The 20,850-nt window shown below is 43.9% G+C and overlaps 1 protein-coding gene across 1 annotated transcript in view; it reads right to left on the reverse strand.

Annotated features, from left to right (window-relative positions):
• The window catches only part of LOC145391201 (uncharacterized), a 112,941-nt gene that overhangs the window by 47,299 nt on the left and 44,792 nt on the right, over positions 1–20,850 (reverse strand). The window contains exon 2 of the mRNA XM_080265877.1: positions 8,971–9,107. Coding sequence (XP_080122003.1) covers positions 8,971–8,989 — 19 coding nt within the window. The 5' untranslated portion in view covers positions 8,990–9,107. The remainder of the gene's footprint in view (positions 1–8,970; positions 9,108–20,850) is intronic.

Genomic DNA, 20,850 nt, shown 5'->3' on the forward strand with positions numbered 1-20,850 from the left:
ATGTCGAGACTAACTGCCTAGCCCCAGGCTCCTACATTCCTCTTGGGGCAATGTAGGATTGGATGGATGGATGGATGGATGGATATATATATACAGTAATCCCTCTACTTTCCGGATGCCCACTTTCTGGACATCCCCACTTACCAAACATTGTGGACCTGGACCATCGGAACCGAAAAATGGCCAAAAAAAGAAAAAAATCCCCCCAAAATCTGAATTTTTTCCCACCCGTAATTTGAAATTGCCGCGCAGCGCCAAACAGCTGCTTACACCATGGCCCCTTCACCCCTTCCTTCCTCCCCCCTCCCTGTCAGGGTCGTCGTTTGTTATTTTTCATTACCAAATGTGGGCCAATTTGGTAATGTAAAATTCATTTGGTAATGAATCAGAATAATGCATTACCAAACAGATTTTTCACATGTATGAGGATACACAGGATGGAGATGGTGGATTGTTTGCTCTCTCTGATTAATCTGCTACCCTACATAGCGTGAAAATAATCAACATGCTGTTAATTATAAGGAGAGTGATTACATGTATTTCCACATGTATATATAATCAGCGAAGAATAAATGCTAGCTTTACGAATTTGGTAATGAAAAGTTAAATTTGGTAATGAAAGTTGAGGAGATTGGTAATGTGGCCGTTGCGATCTGGCAACTCGGTTTCTCCGACATCAACAGTTACTCCCTAACTTCGATTGTGAATAGATGCTTATCGCACTGGAAGCCACACGTGCTCATTTTTTGTGAGTAAACAGTGAATATACTGCAATACCTTGCCTCTAGACCACATGGGAATTTACAGTGTTGTGCAGTGTTAAGAAATTTGAACTTAGAGTGCAAAGGATCAACTGTGGAGTGCAAATTGGCAGTTTAAACTGGCGGTTAGAAGCAGTGGTACAGTTAAGAACAATGTGCAGTGTTAAGACAGTTATAACTCACAGTGCAAAGAATTAAGTGCAGCACAACACTGAATTACTGTACGTGCTTCAAGAGCATTTTCACCACTGCCAAAACCTTAGAAAGGCAGCCACAAATGTGATGTAAGTACTCTGGCTGAGGCACAGTCACTTCTAATTCCTCATTCTTTGGTTCCTTTTCACTTATTTCATGCTTTATGTCCATTATTGGTGTGAATAGAGTCTTAAATAGGTTTAAATAGGTGCTATGCATGTCCGGTAGGGAGTTATTTAGGTGGCTTTCAAAGTTAGGCTGGTTAGGGTCCATAAGTACCAGTCTAGGAGGCTGGTGCCCACTGTCCAGACAGGACCACTTTCCGGACATGCCTTTGGCTCTATTACGTCAGATAGTGGAGGGATTACTATATACAGTGCTCGTCAGAAGTATCGAACGCCCTGCATCCCTCCTACGAAACAAACCTTTCAACACTGAAAAAACACCTAAATAATGCATTTTATTTACCTTTAGTGCTTCGTAGGGTATCCCTTACGCTTCTTCACGGACCTGAGATGTCTTGGAAGTGAAAGGGCGAGGCTCCTGAGGTGCTGGAAGGGTATTTTGTCCCAGGAGTCACGAATGGCAGCTTCCAGCTTAGGCAGAGAGCTCACGTCCTTCCCTTGGAGACTCTTCTTTAACCCCTTAACCGCGGGGCGTCACTTTCGTGACGCTTGGGAGCAAGGGATCATACCGCGGGGAGACGCTTTTGTGATTCTGTGTTATTTTGAATTCACCCGGGCTTCCAAGTGGGGGCTTGTACCATCTATCAGTACTGCCAATGTCCAACACTAGTCAGCACTCCTAATCTCATCTGTACTCCCATCCATTGCTGACAATTTAGCCATTTCTCCCCGTTCTTGACTCCCCTCCCTACCCCCCCTCCATTACCCTATCCTCTCGCCTGCACGGCCGTGCTACGCTAAGTAAATCTTCCTTGGAATTTTTCACTGATTTCATCCATTGAAATAAGCCCTATGCCCTATTCTTATACCAAATAATATATACAAGAAAGAAATAAGGTAAGTGAGAGTGCCATACACCTGGAATTGGCTAATTATCACCTGACAACACCTCACGTGCACTTGTTCGCTAATTTTCGCTGTTTTTTTTCCCCTTGAAATATGCCGTATAATCTATTTTCGTAATAAATATACATATAAGGAGGGAAGGGAGAAGCCTAAGTGATATTTACATTCACCTGGAACTACCTAATTTATAATGTATTGTCTAGATTTCCTGCCAATCATTTCAATGCTATACATAGCTGTTTCAAGAGCTAACATTGGTAGTACTGAATATCCCCTAAGTAGGCCTCTACCCCGGCCCTCCGTTATCAGTTCACTCTCATCTTCCGAAGTGGAGGTACGTCTGTTTCCTCTTGCTGACTTCAGGGACTTTTTCACCCCCATGCAAAGGGCCTTGTGACCTTTACCCCCTACTAAACCTCGTGTGGAAAGAGGTAAAGGGCTGACAATTGATAAAAGGGTGACTACGATCTTTCTATTGAGTAAAACAATGCAAGTGGAATTGTAAATAATGTGTAAACAGCAAGTGAAAGTAATGAATGTAAATATACGTGAACAATGGAAAATAGTTTTATAAGTTACTTCAAGTGACAGTGCATAACACAGTGTAAATAAAATAGAAATGTAAATAACATAAATAAAATAGAGAACGTAAATAGAAATGTAAATGAGTAGTATTATAAGAATACGAGTATATACCCTAGGAGTAATGAAAGTGAAAGTTTCACTATAGCAAATCTGAATACTATGAGTTATGAGAGTGAAGATGAAAGTGACATTCACTCTCAATGCTAGTATACAGGACGAGAAAGTGAATGCTACGTATTTTAATGAAAGAAATTGAATCCCTACAGTGACAATAAACTAATACTACTGAAGGAAACTTATGGATAAAGACTGTAGATATATATAAGTGTTACATAGTAAGAGAAATATAAAGTGTGAGGGGTTTTATGAATAATAAATGACAGAGTACCAAGAGCGAACTAGCGCAAGTGCGACGGTCAGACGCGCTCATAATTTTCATTGCTTTCACAGTGGTTTATATCTTGGAGTATGGCTCCCAAACTACTTGAAAATCATAAAGTAGTGTTTATAGTGTTAATATCTGGCTGTGGTAATCATATTACGGGTTGTCGGGAAGTGTAAAGTGGAGACTTCGTTACCCAACTTCAGAGGTCTCCACAAGTCCTACGGTAACTGACGAAGGCTCAACAAACATTCCAGGAGAAAGCTGAAGGTATGTGCCATAAGCATATGTAATTTTAATATTCTAGGACTAATAATTGATTTTTGGCAAATATTTTTTGAGAGTCTGTTGGAGCCCAAATAACCCCGCGGCACACGCAAAACATCGGTAAACATGTCCGTGGTGTAGGAGTTAAGAGGTACCAGAGGTTTTCAATCGGGTTGAGGTCTGGGCTGTTTCCTGGCCAGTCTTTCATGAATGATACCTCGCAGTCACGAAGCCAATTGGTGACTGATTTGGCCTTGGGAGCAGGTGCACCGTCCTGCTGAAACACTCGTGCACCTGTTAGCTCAAAGGAGTCTGGTAAATGATCACACAGAAGCTCCAGGTAAACATCCTGATTCACTCTTATGTTCTTGGGAAGCACAACAAGCTTCCCCAAACCTTGACCAGAAAAACAAGCCCATACCATGTGTGAATCAGGATGTTTAACAGTACTTTCAACATACCATGGGTCAAGTGAGTCACTACCTTTGCGCCGGTACACGTGTGCTCCTCTGTTACAGGTGACACTAAACGTTGCCTCATCAGACCACAACACTGACAACCATTGCTCCTCACCCCAGTTAAGATATTTATTAGCAAAGGCAAGCCTACGAAGTCGCTGGTTTTTTGTGAGAAAAGGCTTCTTCACAGGCCTGTGACTTGTGTAACCAAGTTCATGGACCCTACGAGACACTGTTCTCACAGACACCTCACCAAACACTTCCGGGTTGCTCTCCTTTATTTTCCTTGCACTCACACGAGGATTAAACTCCACTGCACATTTTAAAACATTAACAGACCTTGGGGAAGTTTTCCTAGGCCTACCAGACCACGGTTTCTTTGTGGGAACTTCACCACCGTTTTCCACTCGAAACCACGCACACCACCGACGCACTGTCGATCGAGCCACACCAACCAATTCACTAACTTCCTTTGTCTGGTGGCCTGCCTCCTTTAGAGCAATGATCTGGGATATGATTTCACTCGATAATTCACGGGTGGGTGCCATAACAAAAGTGGTGAAAGCCAAAACACTGCGGGACACTCATTAAAAAATGGAGCCAAAAGAGAGGGAGACGCGGCGGAGTTCCTCTCTCTCAGGCAGCCCGTGGGCAACTGAGGCGGGAACCAACCAGTGCGTCCTAAGGCCTCAGGGTACAGTGACGTCATGCTAGCGCCGCAAATTTATGGCTCAATTTTTACCCCCCAAAATGGGTGATTGTTTTTGGGCCATAAGTATTGCGCGCCCGGCGGTAGGCGCTCGATAATTTTGACGAGCACTGTATACTGTATATATATATATTCGTTTTGTTTCGTTTTTAACCCTTTAACCGCGGGCATTGTTTTGACCCGACTGCCCCTCCCCCCTGCAGGGGTTTCAGCCAAGATGTAAACAAACCTTTAAACTTTTATAACTCTGCACAGAGTAAAGCTAGAGCAAAAAATAAGTACCATTAGAAAGTACTAACCTTCAGCTTTGCAGTGATGTAGGTTTCAGGACTTTGTGGACTTTCAACGGATGGGCAGTGCCGTAAGAAGTGAGCGATCAAAATCACCATTTTTCACCCCACACACTAGTACCAAATGCCAACCACACTCTGATAATAATACTATAAACATATATGAACATTGCACATACGATAAACACTCGCTCTGTGTCCACTAAGGTAGGTAAAAGGTACTGTAATTGCCCGCACTTTATTGCTGCATAAGCGCCATTGTCACGCACAAAGCTGGACAGAGACTGATGCGTGTTTGGGCTGGGGTGGGGGGACCCCCAGAGGGTGGGAGAAGGGAGGTGGGGGTCGGCTGTAGTGAAAGAACTTAATAGCTACTCTCCCTTGAAACAATTGGCATGCGGAAAAAATGCGTGATATTCAAAATATTCATGAACATTCCAGAATGACACCCGCGGAATAGCTACTCTCCCTTGAAACAATTGGCATGCGGAAAAAATGCGTGATATTCAAAATATTCATGAACATTCCAGAATGACACCCGCGGTTTGGTCCAGTTTTTTCACTGTCAATCTGGAATGACACCCGCAGTTAAGGGGTTAAAGGCTCCAACGTGCTTGCATGAGTCGGCCTTGGTCACCTAATGGCGGTTCTCTATGCTGCATGATCTATTGCAGCTTCCTGGTTCAGCCCCTTAACCCTAAGGTCACACTTAATGACCTCGTCCCATGTCTTTCTCGGTCTACCCCTCTTAACCCCACCACCAATATTAACACTTCTCACCTTCCTCACCCAACTATCATCCCCTATCCTCTCCACATGCCCAAACCATCTCAATCTACCTCTCCTCATCACAACACCAATACACTCCAGTCCCATCCTACCTCTCAACTCTTCCATCGTAAACCCAGCTCCCCCAGACCTTGCACACAGGGACACACTATACATCCACCTAATCATTGTCATTTCTGTACATCTGAGCCTGTGAATATCCTCCTGCTTTACTGCCCAGGTCTCACTACCATACAGCATTACACTCCTAACACATGCTGCATACAAAGACCCCTTAGCACATAGGGGGAGTCCTCTCAATGTCAGGAGAGGCAACAGCTCCCTGAACTTCTTCCAACCACTTCTAACCCTAACCACTGAGCTAGCTCCAGCCCCACCTCCAGCACACAACATGTCTCCCAAATAACAAAACTCTTCCACACACTCAAGAGATTCACCAGCAAGTTCAATCCTTTCACGCCTGACAATCTCCACCTGCTCTCCCCGACACACCATACACATAAAATCAGCATTATCTTGCAGTCTACCTCTGATACCACTACATCTCTTGTGCACCCATTTATCACAAACACCGCAAAAGATGGAATTACTTACCATGCCCTTGTGGCAAAATGCACATGGCCACTCTCCCTCGTTTTTGACAGTACCGCCACCAACCCTATATATATATATATATATATATATATATATATTAACTCTAACAGACTGTACCTTAGCAACTGGTGAACGGCAGCATGCCTGACGATTTCCTGTTTTGTTCTCAAAGGCTTACTATACACATCACACTTGAACAGTCGTACCCCTCAATGAATTATCAGATGCCTTGTAAGACCAAGGTTGGAATCAAAGAGTTTATGATATTCATCAAAATTATACTTCTTCAACCCTTAATGAAGGTGGTGGGTAAAGGTGCTAATCATCAATCTGCTTACCACTATACAGCTTACCACACGATTCACACCTGAACCTCACTTCTGAATGAATTAGTAGGTACCACATGAGGCAGCATTTCTGAACAAACAGTTTATCATATTAATTCTACTCACACTTCTTCACTCGAGGGAAGCAGTATGTGCTAGGTGAGTTGATGAGTTGACCTTTGGCAGTTAATCATTAACCATTCATTACACTCAAACCCCTTTGCCTACGAATGAGTTTGTAAGTGCTTGGTGAGGCTCCTTTTTCTATTAAACTGTTTACCACGTTCATCACAAATTAAATTCTCTCCTGAATGAATCCTTATATGTTTGATAAGGGTGCTCTTATCACTATATAGCTTACCACACTCTTCACACTTGAACTTCACCTGTGAATGAATTTGTAGGTGCCGAGTGAGGTTGCCTTTCTGAGTAAATCGTTTACCACATTCATTGCACTCAAACTTCTTCACTCCTGAATGAATCAACTGATGCTTGGTAAGGGTGCTCTTATCACTATACAGCTTACCACACTCATCACACTTGAACTTCACTTCCGAATGAATTAGTAGGTGCCGCGCGAGGTCCCCTTTCTTAGCAAATGATTTACCACATTCGTTACACTCAAACTTCTTCACTTCTAAATGAAATAATATGTGCTGAGTGAGTTGGCATTTCTGAACAAATCGTTTACCACACTCATTGCACTCAAACTTCTTCACTCCTAAATGAATCAGTAGATGCTGTGAAAGATTGCTTTTCCGTACAAACTGTTTACCACATTCATTGCACTCAAACTTCTTCACTCCTGAATGAATCAGTAGGTGTTTGGAGAGGGTGCTTTTCTGCACAAACCGTTTATCACATTCATTACATGCAAATTTCTTCACTTCTAAATGAGTCAGTAGATGCTGACTTAGGTTGCTTTTATGAGCAAACTGTTTACCACATGCATTACACTCGAACTTCTTTACTTCTGAATGATTTAGTAGGTTGTGGGTGAGGTGGCTTTTAACATACTGTTCACCACCTTTGTTACACTCGAACTTCTTCACTCCAGAATGAATCAGTGAGTGCTTGTTGAGACTGCATTTATCAAAAAACAGTTCACCACATGCATCACACTTGATTTTCTTTACATCTGAATGAATTAATGTGTGGTCGGTGAGAGAGTTCTTAGGAGTAAACAATTTATCAGACTTTAAATATATGAAGTTCTCCCCTTCAGCTGGGAGGGTGACTGTGTTTAGAGTAATCTCTTTCTCACTAACAAACACTCCCTCATCCACTTCACACTCTACCTTCACATCTGGTTCCTCTTTTGCAATCTCCATTACATCATCCATCACAACTTCCTTAATATCTGCCAATATTCAACTACTATGCAGTTCCAACCATTTCACTGCCACCATTAGTATGCCATCAGCTTTATCATGGCCATCATTTACTGCACTATACAAAATATCCCCATTACTAAACACACACTGTCAACACATACATTACCACATAACTACATTGCAAACATATGAATGCATTACTAGCCAAGCAGCATAACTGTCAACACACCAGCCTTTTGCACAGAAATGGTCAGCCACTTACAGCAAAAAATTAAAGCTGGGGTGCTGCAGTGTGTTTCAAAACATTAATATCTGGGACAGGCAATTCAGACAATACCAGTTCATGACAAGAAATTAAAGTGAAAAATATGAATCAGATGCAGGTCTTTTGGGAAAGCACCATCAGGAAGGTTACGAATACTACATGTCTGGATGTCAAATATTGTCAGTAGAAAATCAGGAGGTTGTACCCATTCTATTTTCTGGACTGTAAACTTAAGAATCATTACAAATTCCTTATGCTGTAACTTGGGATGAACCTGGACTGCAGGGAAGGGAAAGAATTATGTTAGGCATCATTTGGAGGGTAAATCCACAGCTTCTTTGATAAGGGGACAGACCAAAGCAAATGCAATCAACACTGTTTTAAAATTTGCGGACATGCAGAAGTCATTTTTTTTGTACGACAAATAACATGTGGACAACGAGGGTAACCAAGTTGCAACTAGTATATGGAGTGAAAGAAAATGGCACAGATAACACAGCCTACTGGAGGGGAAGAAATTTGTAGATTTATTACGATCTGATGGAAAACATTAACTGTCATCAGGTTCAAGTAGATTGCAATGGACTATTACAGTCTGATGATGATAACCCAGAATATGCCATTACAATTTTTGTTAAAACATCTCATGGTTGGCGCACAAAACTCTTACAACAAGAATGAGTACTGCTGAATTTTTCTGTCTCAATCTTCAAACACATAAAGTGATTCATATATCTTATAATGAACAGCATTTGTGGGATGTGCTTAGATTCTTATGGACAATAATACAAGGTGTGAGCTCATTCCACACTACAGTTGGCAAACATTGCACACTATCTGAAAAGATGCTCGGTAGTCTGCCAGTATACCAGTAGCTCTTAGGTCAGTACATGCTGATGCTTCCACATTATTGTTTATGTCCTAGAGGTGAACTGAGTTTCCTATCAGGTAAAATGCTATGGGAGGCATATGTTGATCTTCCACCTTCACAGTTCTGGATCATGGTAGCCAAGCCTTGGTCTTCAATGCTCTGAAGGAACCCATACAGGCTTGGAAGTTAGTTTATTCTTTCTGATGACCACACGATGTTTCTGCTTCCCTACTCCACTTCAGTTGTGGACCTGGAACAGAAGTTGAAATTAGACCAGCATCTCCTTGAACCTGGAATGAGATATTATCGTCATCACCACCTCTGACACCTTGCACTCTCCCGAGCACCCCTGAACAAGGGATGGCTGTGACAGAGGTGCCTCCAGGCTACTTTACCCTCACACACCTATTTCATTTTCTCAAATGCTTCTCTTCCTCTTCCTTCTTTTTTGCCAAAATATTGTTAAACTACTCTTTTATAGCACATAAGGTTTGCCTCTACGAATAGTGATCTTTCACAAACTTTCTTTGGCAGCTTATCTATGAGCATTCTTTGTACATGTCCACACCATCTCAATGTATTCCACTTTATGCACTAAACAATCCCAAACCTCCCTTGTGTACCTTTTCCTTCCATTCCATAATACCCACTCTTAAACCCTTCACCCTCCCCATGCCTGCTGCTGTTCTAATAAGTCATTTTTGTATTCCGCAACCTAAACAGTTCTCTGTCACTCAGTGCCTAAGCCTGACTCCCATATGAGCATGTTTGCAATAATCCATTTTCTGCAGGGCTCTCTACCATATTAACACTCCTCCCCTTCAAGATATAACTGAGCTCTCCCCTGACGTTTCATTACCTTAACTTTATTCTCTATTTTGCCAAGTTTACACAACACAGCTCTCAGTTACCTCAAACTGTCAATCCCCCTTAATTATTTCTCCTCTCATCTGGACCCTACTATTGACTGTGTTCTTCCCTCTACCCTGTGGAATCCAAATCACTAGGGGGTTCAGAGAGGCATCTTGGAATGTGGATAGTGTGAAATGTAAAGAGGAAGGGGAAGTGGTGGAGCCTGAGCAAGAAACGGGTGGATGCCTGATGCCTACGGGAAATTAGGTTCAGGGGATGGTCAGTGAAAATGACCCTCAGGTGGCACTACAGGTATAAGCTATTTGGAAGGGAAGTGTTGACAGATATAGACACAGTGGTTTGGCGAGCTGGTCAAGAAGAAATGGGTGGAATGTCATGAATGTCATGAGTGGAAAATAAAGGATTATAACAATGGAAGTATTATTTGGTAAATTCATGATTAAAGTTATATTGGTGTATGCTCCACACGATGCTTTGGATGATGAAGACGCTGGCTTGGATGATGTAGAATAAGAAAGATTCTAGAATGGCCTTCACCTATGTGGTTGGCAGAATGGCTGAAGATGAGATAGTAGTTTTGAACAGAGATTTCAATGGTCATGTAGGTGATGCAGTTCAAGAATATGAAGGAGCGCATGGGGATTATGCATACGGCACAAGGAATGAAGAAGGCAGCATTTGAGGAAGGCAGCACTTGAGTTTGGGAAGGCAATGAACACAATTCTATGCAACACTAATTCTATGATGAGAGAAAGTTGACTGCATAAGTCAAGGGGTGATAGTAGTCAGATTGACTATTTCCTGGTCAGGAGGGCCAAAAGGAAGTTAGTAAAGGATATTAAAGTTATAGAGAGTGAAGATCATGTCCAGCAACACAAATTACTGATATATGACATGGTTCTTAACCCACTGACTGCGGCTGTATCATATATGATATTTGAGTCCAAATGGCTCTCACTGCGGCTGTATCATATATGATTTCCTGCTTTCAAAAATTCCGCCATCAGAAATGGGACGAAATAAATCAGCTAGCAATTCAAGGCACCCTATAGAATAATGCCATACATAGATTATGTATTTTTACGAGGTGCAGAGCTCAGCTCAGTTACCTACAAAATGCCGAAGGTAAAGGTACGAAACCTTCTCCATGCCGCCTCTAGCAGTAGCCCAAGCAAATATTGGATGAAATCACTGGATGAGTTTAGTAATGATAGTGAATTGTTGTTAGATGATGACAAGGATGGTTCAGATGCTGTTTTACACCTTATCTGATCGCAAGATTGACACTGAGGACACAGTGCAACCATAACACATCGTTCGCCTGGTACCACAGCACAGGGAATATTTATTACTTCACGGACCTGTATCAGAGGTCATTTATTTGTTTGCTATATTGTGTTATATACCATTGAACACAGGATTTTTTTTCTCTATCTTTTGGCAATATTATTTTTTTCAAATATTTTTTTCTAAATATTTTAAAATTGCCGCACACGGGATGTCCATGTAAACAAACACTGATGCAGTGAATGGGTTAAGGAGCAGGTGGTGATGAAGAGGACCTATGCACCCAAAGAAATATACAGAAGTTGAAAAACCAACCTACTGCTTTGAGTAGGCTGGTGGGAAAACAGGGAGATGATTCAGTGTGTGTGGAAGGGCAAGAGGCCCTCCAAGCATGTAGTTTACATAGTAGTGGAATGAGAGTGCAGAGGCTGCAGAAAACAAGACTTTCCCAGGGACGGGAAAGGGATGGTAACCAAGAAATATTTGGCTGCCAATCACAGGACCATAAAGGATGTATACAAGCAAAATCTGAGTCTCAGACTTTTACTGAATAACATAAATAGTGCCAAAATGAATGTGGTATTTAATCCGCCCCGTACCCACAACATACGATGCACATTGCAACGTTGCAACTTGTTTTCACGGTGAGTCCCAACAATGTATGGTGTAGGTTTCGCAATTGCAAGGTCCGCTGTTTGCACATTTTTCATATTTCACACATGATTTTTGGTACATAGATGCGTGACACCTTCCTCTACCCACCGCCAGGTGAGGACACTCCCTGACCCCGCATGACCCACCCTCACCTGTGACTCGGTCACTCACCTGTTAGCAGTGACCCATGACAGACATGGCACGCCAAGGTCTCTGACGAGGAAATCCAAGCCGTCCTGGACACCTACCCAGCAGAGGCCTTCACTGGGGACAGTGATTCACCAATCGACAACAATGTCCTCCACAAAGACTATGTGCTACCTGACGAGGAGATGAGCAGTAGTGATAAGGAGATACCGTCACCAAGGTAGCGGCGGTATGTTACATATCGTCAGCTAGGGGAAGGCCAGGCTAGACCATGAGGACGTGCACGCACCTCTCTACATTCAGAGCATGAAAAGTCAGACGAGGAGAAGGACAGAGCTAGTGGACGTGGTGTTCCCATGTGGTTGGGGTCAGAACGGATCCCGCTGCATGGAACAGAAGGGGCGAAAAGGCGTGTAAGGTATGGGCCTGTTGTTTTGTTTGGGAAGGCGACAGTGTAGGGGCAGGAGTGAGTGGTGTGGAAAGTGAAAGTGGTGGCGGCAGGCAGGGAGCTCCCGTGCTTCTGTCCCACAGCCCCGTGACGTGGGGAAAGGGACGAAAAGGAAGGGGAAGGGGAAAGGAAAAGGGAAAGGAAAATGAAGCATGAGCAGGGAAGGGCGCCGCTCTCCACCTCCCCAACCACCCCCACCACCCTCTCCTCCACACCCCGATAATGTGTGTATGTATGCACACTCTAGTAAGGCCAGTCAATATGTGATACTGTGTGCTTGCATGAATATCATGCTCACTATAATACTAAGTCATGTATATGTGTGAGAACAATTATAGAAGGTTGGAAAATGGTAATAATCTTTGTGGAAAAGTATAATGGAAGTTGAAGAACAGAATATAATACTATGTGCTTGTGAGAACATCATGCTCACTATAATACTAAGTTATGTATATATGTGATAACAATTACAGAGAGTTGGAAAATGGTAATAATCTTTGTGGAAAAGTATAATGGAAGTTGAAGAATAGAATATAACACTGTGTGCTTGTGAGAATATCACACACAGTATAATAGTAAGGCATGTCAATATGCGATAATATTATGCTCACTGTTACAGGAAGGCCTGTCAATATGTGATAACAGTTACAGAAGTTGAAAATTGGTATAATCTTTGTGGAAAACTATACTCAAAGTTGAAAATAAAAATATAATACTGTGCTTGTGAGCATATCACACTCAGTACAATAGTAAAGCATGTCAATGTGCGATAATATTACGCTCACTGTAATAGTAAAGCCTGTCAATATATTGGTATAATCTTTGTGGAAAACTATACTTGAAGTTGAAAATAAAAATGTAATACTGTGTGCCTGTGAGAATATCACACTCAGTATAACAGTAGGGGATGTCGATATGTGATAATATTATGCTCACTATAATAGTAAGGCCTGTCAATGTGTGATAAAGTGTTGTAGAAAGTTGAAAATAGTATAATGAGTGTAGAATATTATAATGTATGTTGAGAAATAGAATGTGAGTTGAAACAACAGTCTCAGGGTGTCAACTGTGCCAGAAATCGGCGATTCTCAGGTGTTCCGATAATGAACCTACGCTTACATCGCCTATATTTTTGTCTGAAAACCAATACTTTCTTGCAGTACATGTAAATTTTGACCAAATAAATGTATATTTATGTATCCTGGGTGGTTTCGAATACTTACCCCACCACAGAAAATGTGGCAGCTGCACCGCGCCCCCACAGAGTACGAGCCCCAGGTGCGCGGAGGCTCACCTGTCCCAACTACTTAAAAGCGTAGGTAAGTACTTTTTTGGTGATTTTCCATTCTCACCAAAAGTGGAGGCTTGAGGGAAAAAAAAAAAAAAAAAAATTGTTGGGTTTTGGGGGTGAGTTTGGTAATACTGTAAATTGGTTGGTACGGGGCGGGTTAAGGTGGCAAATCAGATGAAGAAGGAAAACAAGGAACAGGCATAACATAGGTTAGCAGAGTGTGAAGAATGATGAAAGAAAAGCTGTGGTGGGCTGCGAGGCAATTAAAGATGCCTGGAGAGGGCATTATTAATGGTAGCTGAATAAAGAGTCTGACTGTTTGTACACGGAGTTTCTATCAGCAAAGTATTGCAAGTTACATTTGGTAGCAGCGGTGTTTCAGACCATCAGATTCTGACCGCCTCCTACACTATTTAGTGACACCAACAGATACACGACGCCTCGCATCTCACAGCCTCACCCCTCCTCAGTGCCTCTCGTGGTGTAATAACCGGCTGTGCCTCCAGGTGTACAATTTCTCTCACCAGTGCTCACCTCTCAAACAACCCCACCCACACACCTTGTTCCTGACCGCAAGTGTCACCATCGCCTACCTACGCACCTATTTCACCTGTTCCCAGCACCTGTTCCAAACTCATCATAAATCCTGCCCCCACGGTGCCACTTATCACTGTCTGCCCACCGCCATTCTCTGAATTTGCAACTCAACAGCTCTACACCTGCATTGTACCAACATCTGCCCTCACCCCCACCACCAGCCCCGACGCCGCCAAACCCTGCCCTCACATATGGTCTGAATTAAGTGAGCCTCCTAGGACCGCAACTCCCTGCTGGTGACTCATCGGAGCATCTCTTCCCATCTCGACTTAAGCCCAGCAAGAAGTTCCGCATCTTCTAAGACTCCAACATATCGCTTCAGTCTCGTCCCCAGCCACTATCATCTCCGACCGGCTGTCCCTCCAGCGCTGCCCCGCCCTAACCCCGCTACGCCCAGCCACACCTGCACGTCATACATCTCGTCAATCCCGTCTCTACTGTGTAACTATAGTATACCTTACCTTTCTATAGAGATTATCCTCAATTTTCTCTACAGATTGGATATTTTGTAAATATTCCATCTCACTTCCATTATCCCGTTTTCATTTTCACCTACGTTATTTATTATCCATCTCATCCTTCGCCTTTTATTTAAACCCTCCATCCTCTCACCTTCATTCGTTTTCACACCTACTCATGTATTACATTCTCTCATCTTTATATTATACATTTCCACCTACATATCCATCTTCCTCCTTCATCTCATCTTCCATTAACTGCTTAACACCAGCCCTCTCGACCCAGAAACATCACCTGATCATACACCGTCTGCCGACTCTAACACGATCACTCACTTAAGAAGTGGCAAAGAGTACCACCAACCTGTACCTCAGACTCCCGTTTCACTTCCCGCAGAACCACTTACTACCCATCCTACACTCGTAAATCCAGATACCTCTTCCTCTACCCCTACCTCTACACTCCCTTCTTCTTCCTCTACTCCTTCCCCTAACGTTCACTCTCCTGCCTCACTTCATACCCCGTCTTGCTCGCCCTTAACTACCACTACCTTCTCTCTCTCCCACTCCTCTCCTTCCGCCACTTCCGCACTTCCAGCCATGGCCACCCCTCCACAATCTATCTATCTCGACGATGCCAATCATCCCAAATTTATCGGCCAGGACCCAACTTGGTCTGTCTATGATTTCCTCAGAAAAGTAGAAACTGATATCCACAATCGGCAGATTACCGATGAATCGCTCAAAGTAGCTTACCTCATGGGTCGCTTGCACCACGGCAAATCGGACATCAGATCCACGATCAGTGCAGGACATTTCGATAGCATTACTACCTTTGCTGATTTTCGTAAGGAACTCATCAGCCTTTGTTGCCAGCATTCAAATACAGCGTCTCTCATGGGTTTCATTAATCTCCTCAACCAACTAGATGAGGACTTAAGGGTCCCAGCGCAACATGCCAAGCTCCGCGAAGCTGCCGCTGCCATGAAAGCAACTAGTAGCAAGATGCTCCAATTACTGGTAGGCATGAAATGGTTAGAAGACAAAAATGGCGTTCCAGTGGTTTCACTCACCAACTTTGCTGACTTAATCGGTTACCTGAGATTCCTTCACTGGCTTACTCCTACACAGTGAGAGCTAGCCCTGAAAATAGGTTTCAATCAAGGATATAAAATTATTCAGGTCACTAAAGCCATTCATGAAAGAACAGGTTCGAACTACACGCGTCAGGGCACCACCCAACCCTAGGCCTCCTCAGTCTGTCACACCTCCACTATCCCAGACCAATCTCGCTCCCGTTCCACCTCATGTGGCAGACCTGCCACGCATCGTTCTCCTACCGCAGGTCGTGATCAATCTAGTGTCCGAGAAACAGACAATCTTCGATTCTTTGCTGGCACTGTGGTCATCCTGGACATCGAGAATCCAGTTGCGACCGTAAATACAGACGTCCTCACTCCCAAACCAGACAGCGTACGCCTTCCCACTCCCGTTGTCGTACGTGCAAGTACCATAAATCCAGCACGACTCACACCACTGAGGAATGTCGTTACCTCAACCGCCACCAGTCAGGGGAAGCGCCGCGCCCGTATCGGCCCAATATCATGTAGAACCAGAAACCCAACTCCCCATCCACCACGTTGGTCCCATAACATCCTCGGGTTTATTCATTCTCGGATGCAGTCATGACATACCAACGTCGTTTTTCTTGGACACAGGATCTATAGTCAATCAGATCTCCGACAATTCCTTACATATTATTCAACGACATCACAACCACAACAGTGTCCTAGAACCATCAGACATTTGCCTATGTGGTGTCGAAGGCACAGAGTTTAATGTTTAGGGAAGAGTCACCCTAGAAGTCAAACTACACAGAGATTTGCCCCCTACCCCAAATGAATTTCATGTCACTAATGACTTGCAATATCCCGCAGATGCCCTTATTGGTTTCTCCACCATGGCACAACACTTAATTGCATTATTACCTGCCTGTGGTAATATAGACATTTCTGGATTCCCAGTATACAGTATGGAATGTCCCCGTCCAATTCTTACGATCAAATCAGTCCTTCAGTTACCTCTGTCCCTACCACTACCAAAAAGTCCAGACCAGCCCAAACCACCACTATCATCATCTGAGAATACAGAGATCATTCCTTTACTGACTGCGAGCAAGGACATAAATTCCTCAATGTCTACTGATACATCCTCTCAGCCTTCGGAAATGGTTCTTACCTCCTCTCCCGACAACACTATCGCTGACTCAGACATGTCTCAGTTACCTACCTCACAGAGTGTGAATGATCTTCTCCAACACGCAGAGACGAAACGTGCAGTAACGAATACGTGCACAATTTTGTTACCGCATGAGTTCACCAAAGTCTCTGTTTGTATTGCCGGTGCGAAAGAAGGAGTGGATGTACTAACACTACCTGAAACGTGTTGTGTGAATGGCTTGACTTATGAGTTAGCATGGTGCACAGTCTTAGAGGACAGTTTATGCTACCTGTACTTGCTCAATGTCACAAATGCTCCACTAAAACTTAAAAGTGGTGTAAAGACTGGAGACTTCCTAGTATACCCAGCGGCCGTAAAGGTGTGCCAGGATTCCTCAATTCCTACTATTCAGACTGATGATAGTACGCATGTATGTACTATTTACTCTATGGGATCTGCGCCGACATATTCACCCAATATGCTCTCACAACTCACTTGCACGGATTTCCCAGAAAATACGCCACAACTCCTCGACCTTCTGACCTCGTACAGAAACGTAGTTGCCTTAGCCGGTGAACTGATGGGCAGAACAGACCTTGTCAAACATACGATTGAACTACCACCAGGAACTCAGCCGATTTACATACCAGCGTATCGATTTCCTCACAGCCAGAGAAAGCAAACAGATCATATGGTACAGAACATGTTAGACCAGGACATTATTGAACCCTCCGTCAGTCCATGGAATAGCCCACTTTTCTTAGCACCAAAGAAGGATGGCAACTTTAGACCAGTAGTCGACTACCGTAAGGTCAATTCTGTCACCGTTCCAGACCATTTCCCGTTACCTGTCCTCACTGATTTGCTAGAATCCCTTGGTGAAAATAACGTAGTCTTTTCATCTTTAGACCTCCTCAGTGGTTACTGGCAGGTCGAAATGGAAGAGTCCTCTCGCCCAGTTACAGCCTTCAGCATCCCTTCCGGACATATTCATTTTAAGAGACTCCCTTTTGGTCTGAGAAATGCTCCTTCCGTGTTCATGTGACTTATCCATTCAGTCTTCAGCGGTATGATGGGACACTCTCTTTTTGCTTACCTAGATGATATCACTGTTGTGAGTAAATCCATCCCCGACCATTTTACCAAGCTCCAGCAAGTCTTTGAACGCTTCCAGCTCGCAGGCCTGAAAATCAATCTCAGTAAATGTGACGTCCTGCGAAAGAAAATCAAATTCCTAGGCCATGTCGTAGATGCACAAGGCATTCATACTAATGAAGATAAAACTAAAGCGATTATTAACTTCCCAAGACCTACCACTACCGAAGCTGTACGAAGTTTCCTGGGCCTCAGTGGCTATTATCGTAGATTCATACAAGATTATGCAAAGATCGCCGCTCCTCCAACCCACTTACTCAAGCAGAATGTGTCCTTTGTTTGGACTAACGACCAGTCACAGGCTTTCCAAAAGCTAAAGACAGCTCTTGTAAATGCCCCTGTTCTAGCATTCCCTGATTATACCAAACCCTTCCTTCTCTGCACAGATGCCTCAGGCACTGGACTTGGTGCCGTTCTGATGCAACTCGATGAAGCACCAAGGAAGCGAGTAATAGCGTATGCTAGTCGCACCCTTACAACCGCTGAACGTAACTACAGTGTCACAGATCTCGAAGCGCTAGCGGTAGTCTGGTCTTTGAAACATTTCAGAGATATAGTCTATGCTTATCCAGTGCATATCCAAACAGACCACCTTCCACTATGTGATTTGTTCAAGAACCGCAACCTAACAGGTAGGCTAGCTAGATGGTCCGTCATCATCCAGGACTTCAATCCCACTTTACAATATGTACCAGGCAAGTTGAATGTAGTCGCAGACACACTATCACGTCACGTAGCAGCAGCTATAACATCACTGCAGCCCGAAGTAACTGAAAACACTACACTAACATCAGAAGTTGTTCGAAACTTTCGGCACCAAGACCCCATATGGTCCAAAGTCATTTATTTCCTAGAATCTGGCGATGCCTCGACCTTACCTACTCTGCCAGTATCACTAGATTAGTTCATGCTAGATGATGATCTCTTGTACAGGAAAACACTACTAACAGGAAAAGACATGCCCAATCGCGAAGTACGCCAACTTGTTGTCCCCACTGCCCTGATACAAACGGTTCTTCACATTGGTCATAATACCCCTCAAGCTTCCCATCCGGGTAAAGACCGATGCTTGCGCCAAGCACGTCTCAAATACTATTGGCCAACCATGCACCGCGATATCAATGCCCACTGTGACTTTTGCCTCTCCTGCCACCGCCACAAAGGATCAACCGACTTACCTGCACCGCTCTTACAATACCCAATCCCGTCACGACCATGGGAAACTGTCTCAATCGATCTCTTAAGACTACCTCTCACGGAATCCTGCGCTGAGTACTACTTCGTAGCGGTCAACCACTTCTCCCACTACTGTGTCCTCGTACCCCTCTCCGACAAGACCGCGAAGAGCGTTGCATGTGCCTTTGTAGATAATGTAATTTGACCGTTCAGTACCCCTCATACCATTCTTACTGACAACGGTACAGAGTTCAACAATAGCCATCTACATGAGATCTGTCACCGTTTTCGTATCAGTAAGTGCAATGTCATGCCTAACCATCTGGCTTCCAATGGCCTTGTAGAACGCCACAACCTAAAAATCTTAGAGTGTCTTAGACATCTAGGCTCCCATAGTTCATCCTGGGATGACTGGATTCCCCAAGTGGCATCCTCAATCAATAGCTCCATCAATGCATCCATTGCCGAATCTCCCTTCTTCGTCCTCTTTGGTTTTGACAAGGACCTCCCATACTCTCTCTTATCCTCAAAGCCAGAACCCATCTACAACATGGATGATTATGTTAAACTAAAATTGGCCAACTTCCAGACAATCCATCAGTATGTCCAATCCACTTTGGCTTCCTCTCAAGAGGACATGCTGCAGCGCTAACATAAATCTGCTTCTCCTATCACTATCAATGTAGGCGATCTTGTCTTTGCTCATTCCCATACGCGTTCCTCTAAGTTGGATGACAAATTTACAGGGCCCCACCGCGTCCTCACTCAACAAGGCAACAAATTTCACCTTCAGGACCTGTCCACTAAGGACACCAGATAGGTCCACGTCGATGACTTAAAGCGAGCACCCCGTGGCCTCGTGTTGGAAAAGTCACTTACACAACCTCCTGACCCCCCTTCCCCTCCACATATCCCTCAATCTCCTCCATCTCCACCTATCCCGCAGTCTCCTTCATCTCCACCTACACCTACTCATTCATCAACCAATCAATATTGGTCCAAACTGCGCTCTGCCCATCAACCTCTTCAGGACCTCTCCCATTAACTCTACCCTGATTTTCTAGGTACGATGTTAGCGATCTACCAGCTGGCAGTGCTGACCCTCCTGGGGTCTAGGTCGGGTCAGGACGATGGTGGAGTACGTCCCGGGGCCTTGGTCGGCTCAGGAGGCAAGGTAGTCTCCCTGCGCTACAATCTTGCATTCCGGGCCAACGTAGCCATTGCCCTACCTGCCTACATGCACCAGCTCCACGGAATCTCACGGCCATCATGGGGACACACAACCCAAATCAGTATCTCTATAACCTTTTCCTACCACTCTCCTGGCAATTGCAATACATAAGTAACAAATTCACTGAGCTCAATGACATATTTTCCATTCAGACACCCGTTGGTCATTCTCGTGTGAAACGAGGTCTCTTCGACTTCAGAGGTGAGATTCTAAGTGGCTTGTTTGGCGTTGCTACAGCCCGTGACATTTCTGGCTTCAAATCTGTTCAGCCCTAGAATCCCAACGCCGAGTCGTCAAAATCCAACACACTATGTTACAGAAGAGTACGGCCCACCTAAATGAAGTAACGTCCACTCTAAACAACTTCACCGATATCTTACAACGACACCTTTCAGATCTCAGTGTTATCTCTCAGTTCTTCTACTTCAAACTCAACATGGATAATCTCCACCTGGC

Source organism: Coenobita brevimanus, chromosome 17 (genome assembly GCF_032717465.1).
Source record: "Coenobita brevimanus isolate Jiangsu-jjx chromosome 17, ASM3271746v2, whole genome shotgun sequence".
NCBI lineage: Eukaryota > Metazoa > Arthropoda > Malacostraca > Decapoda > Coenobitidae > Coenobita > Coenobita brevimanus.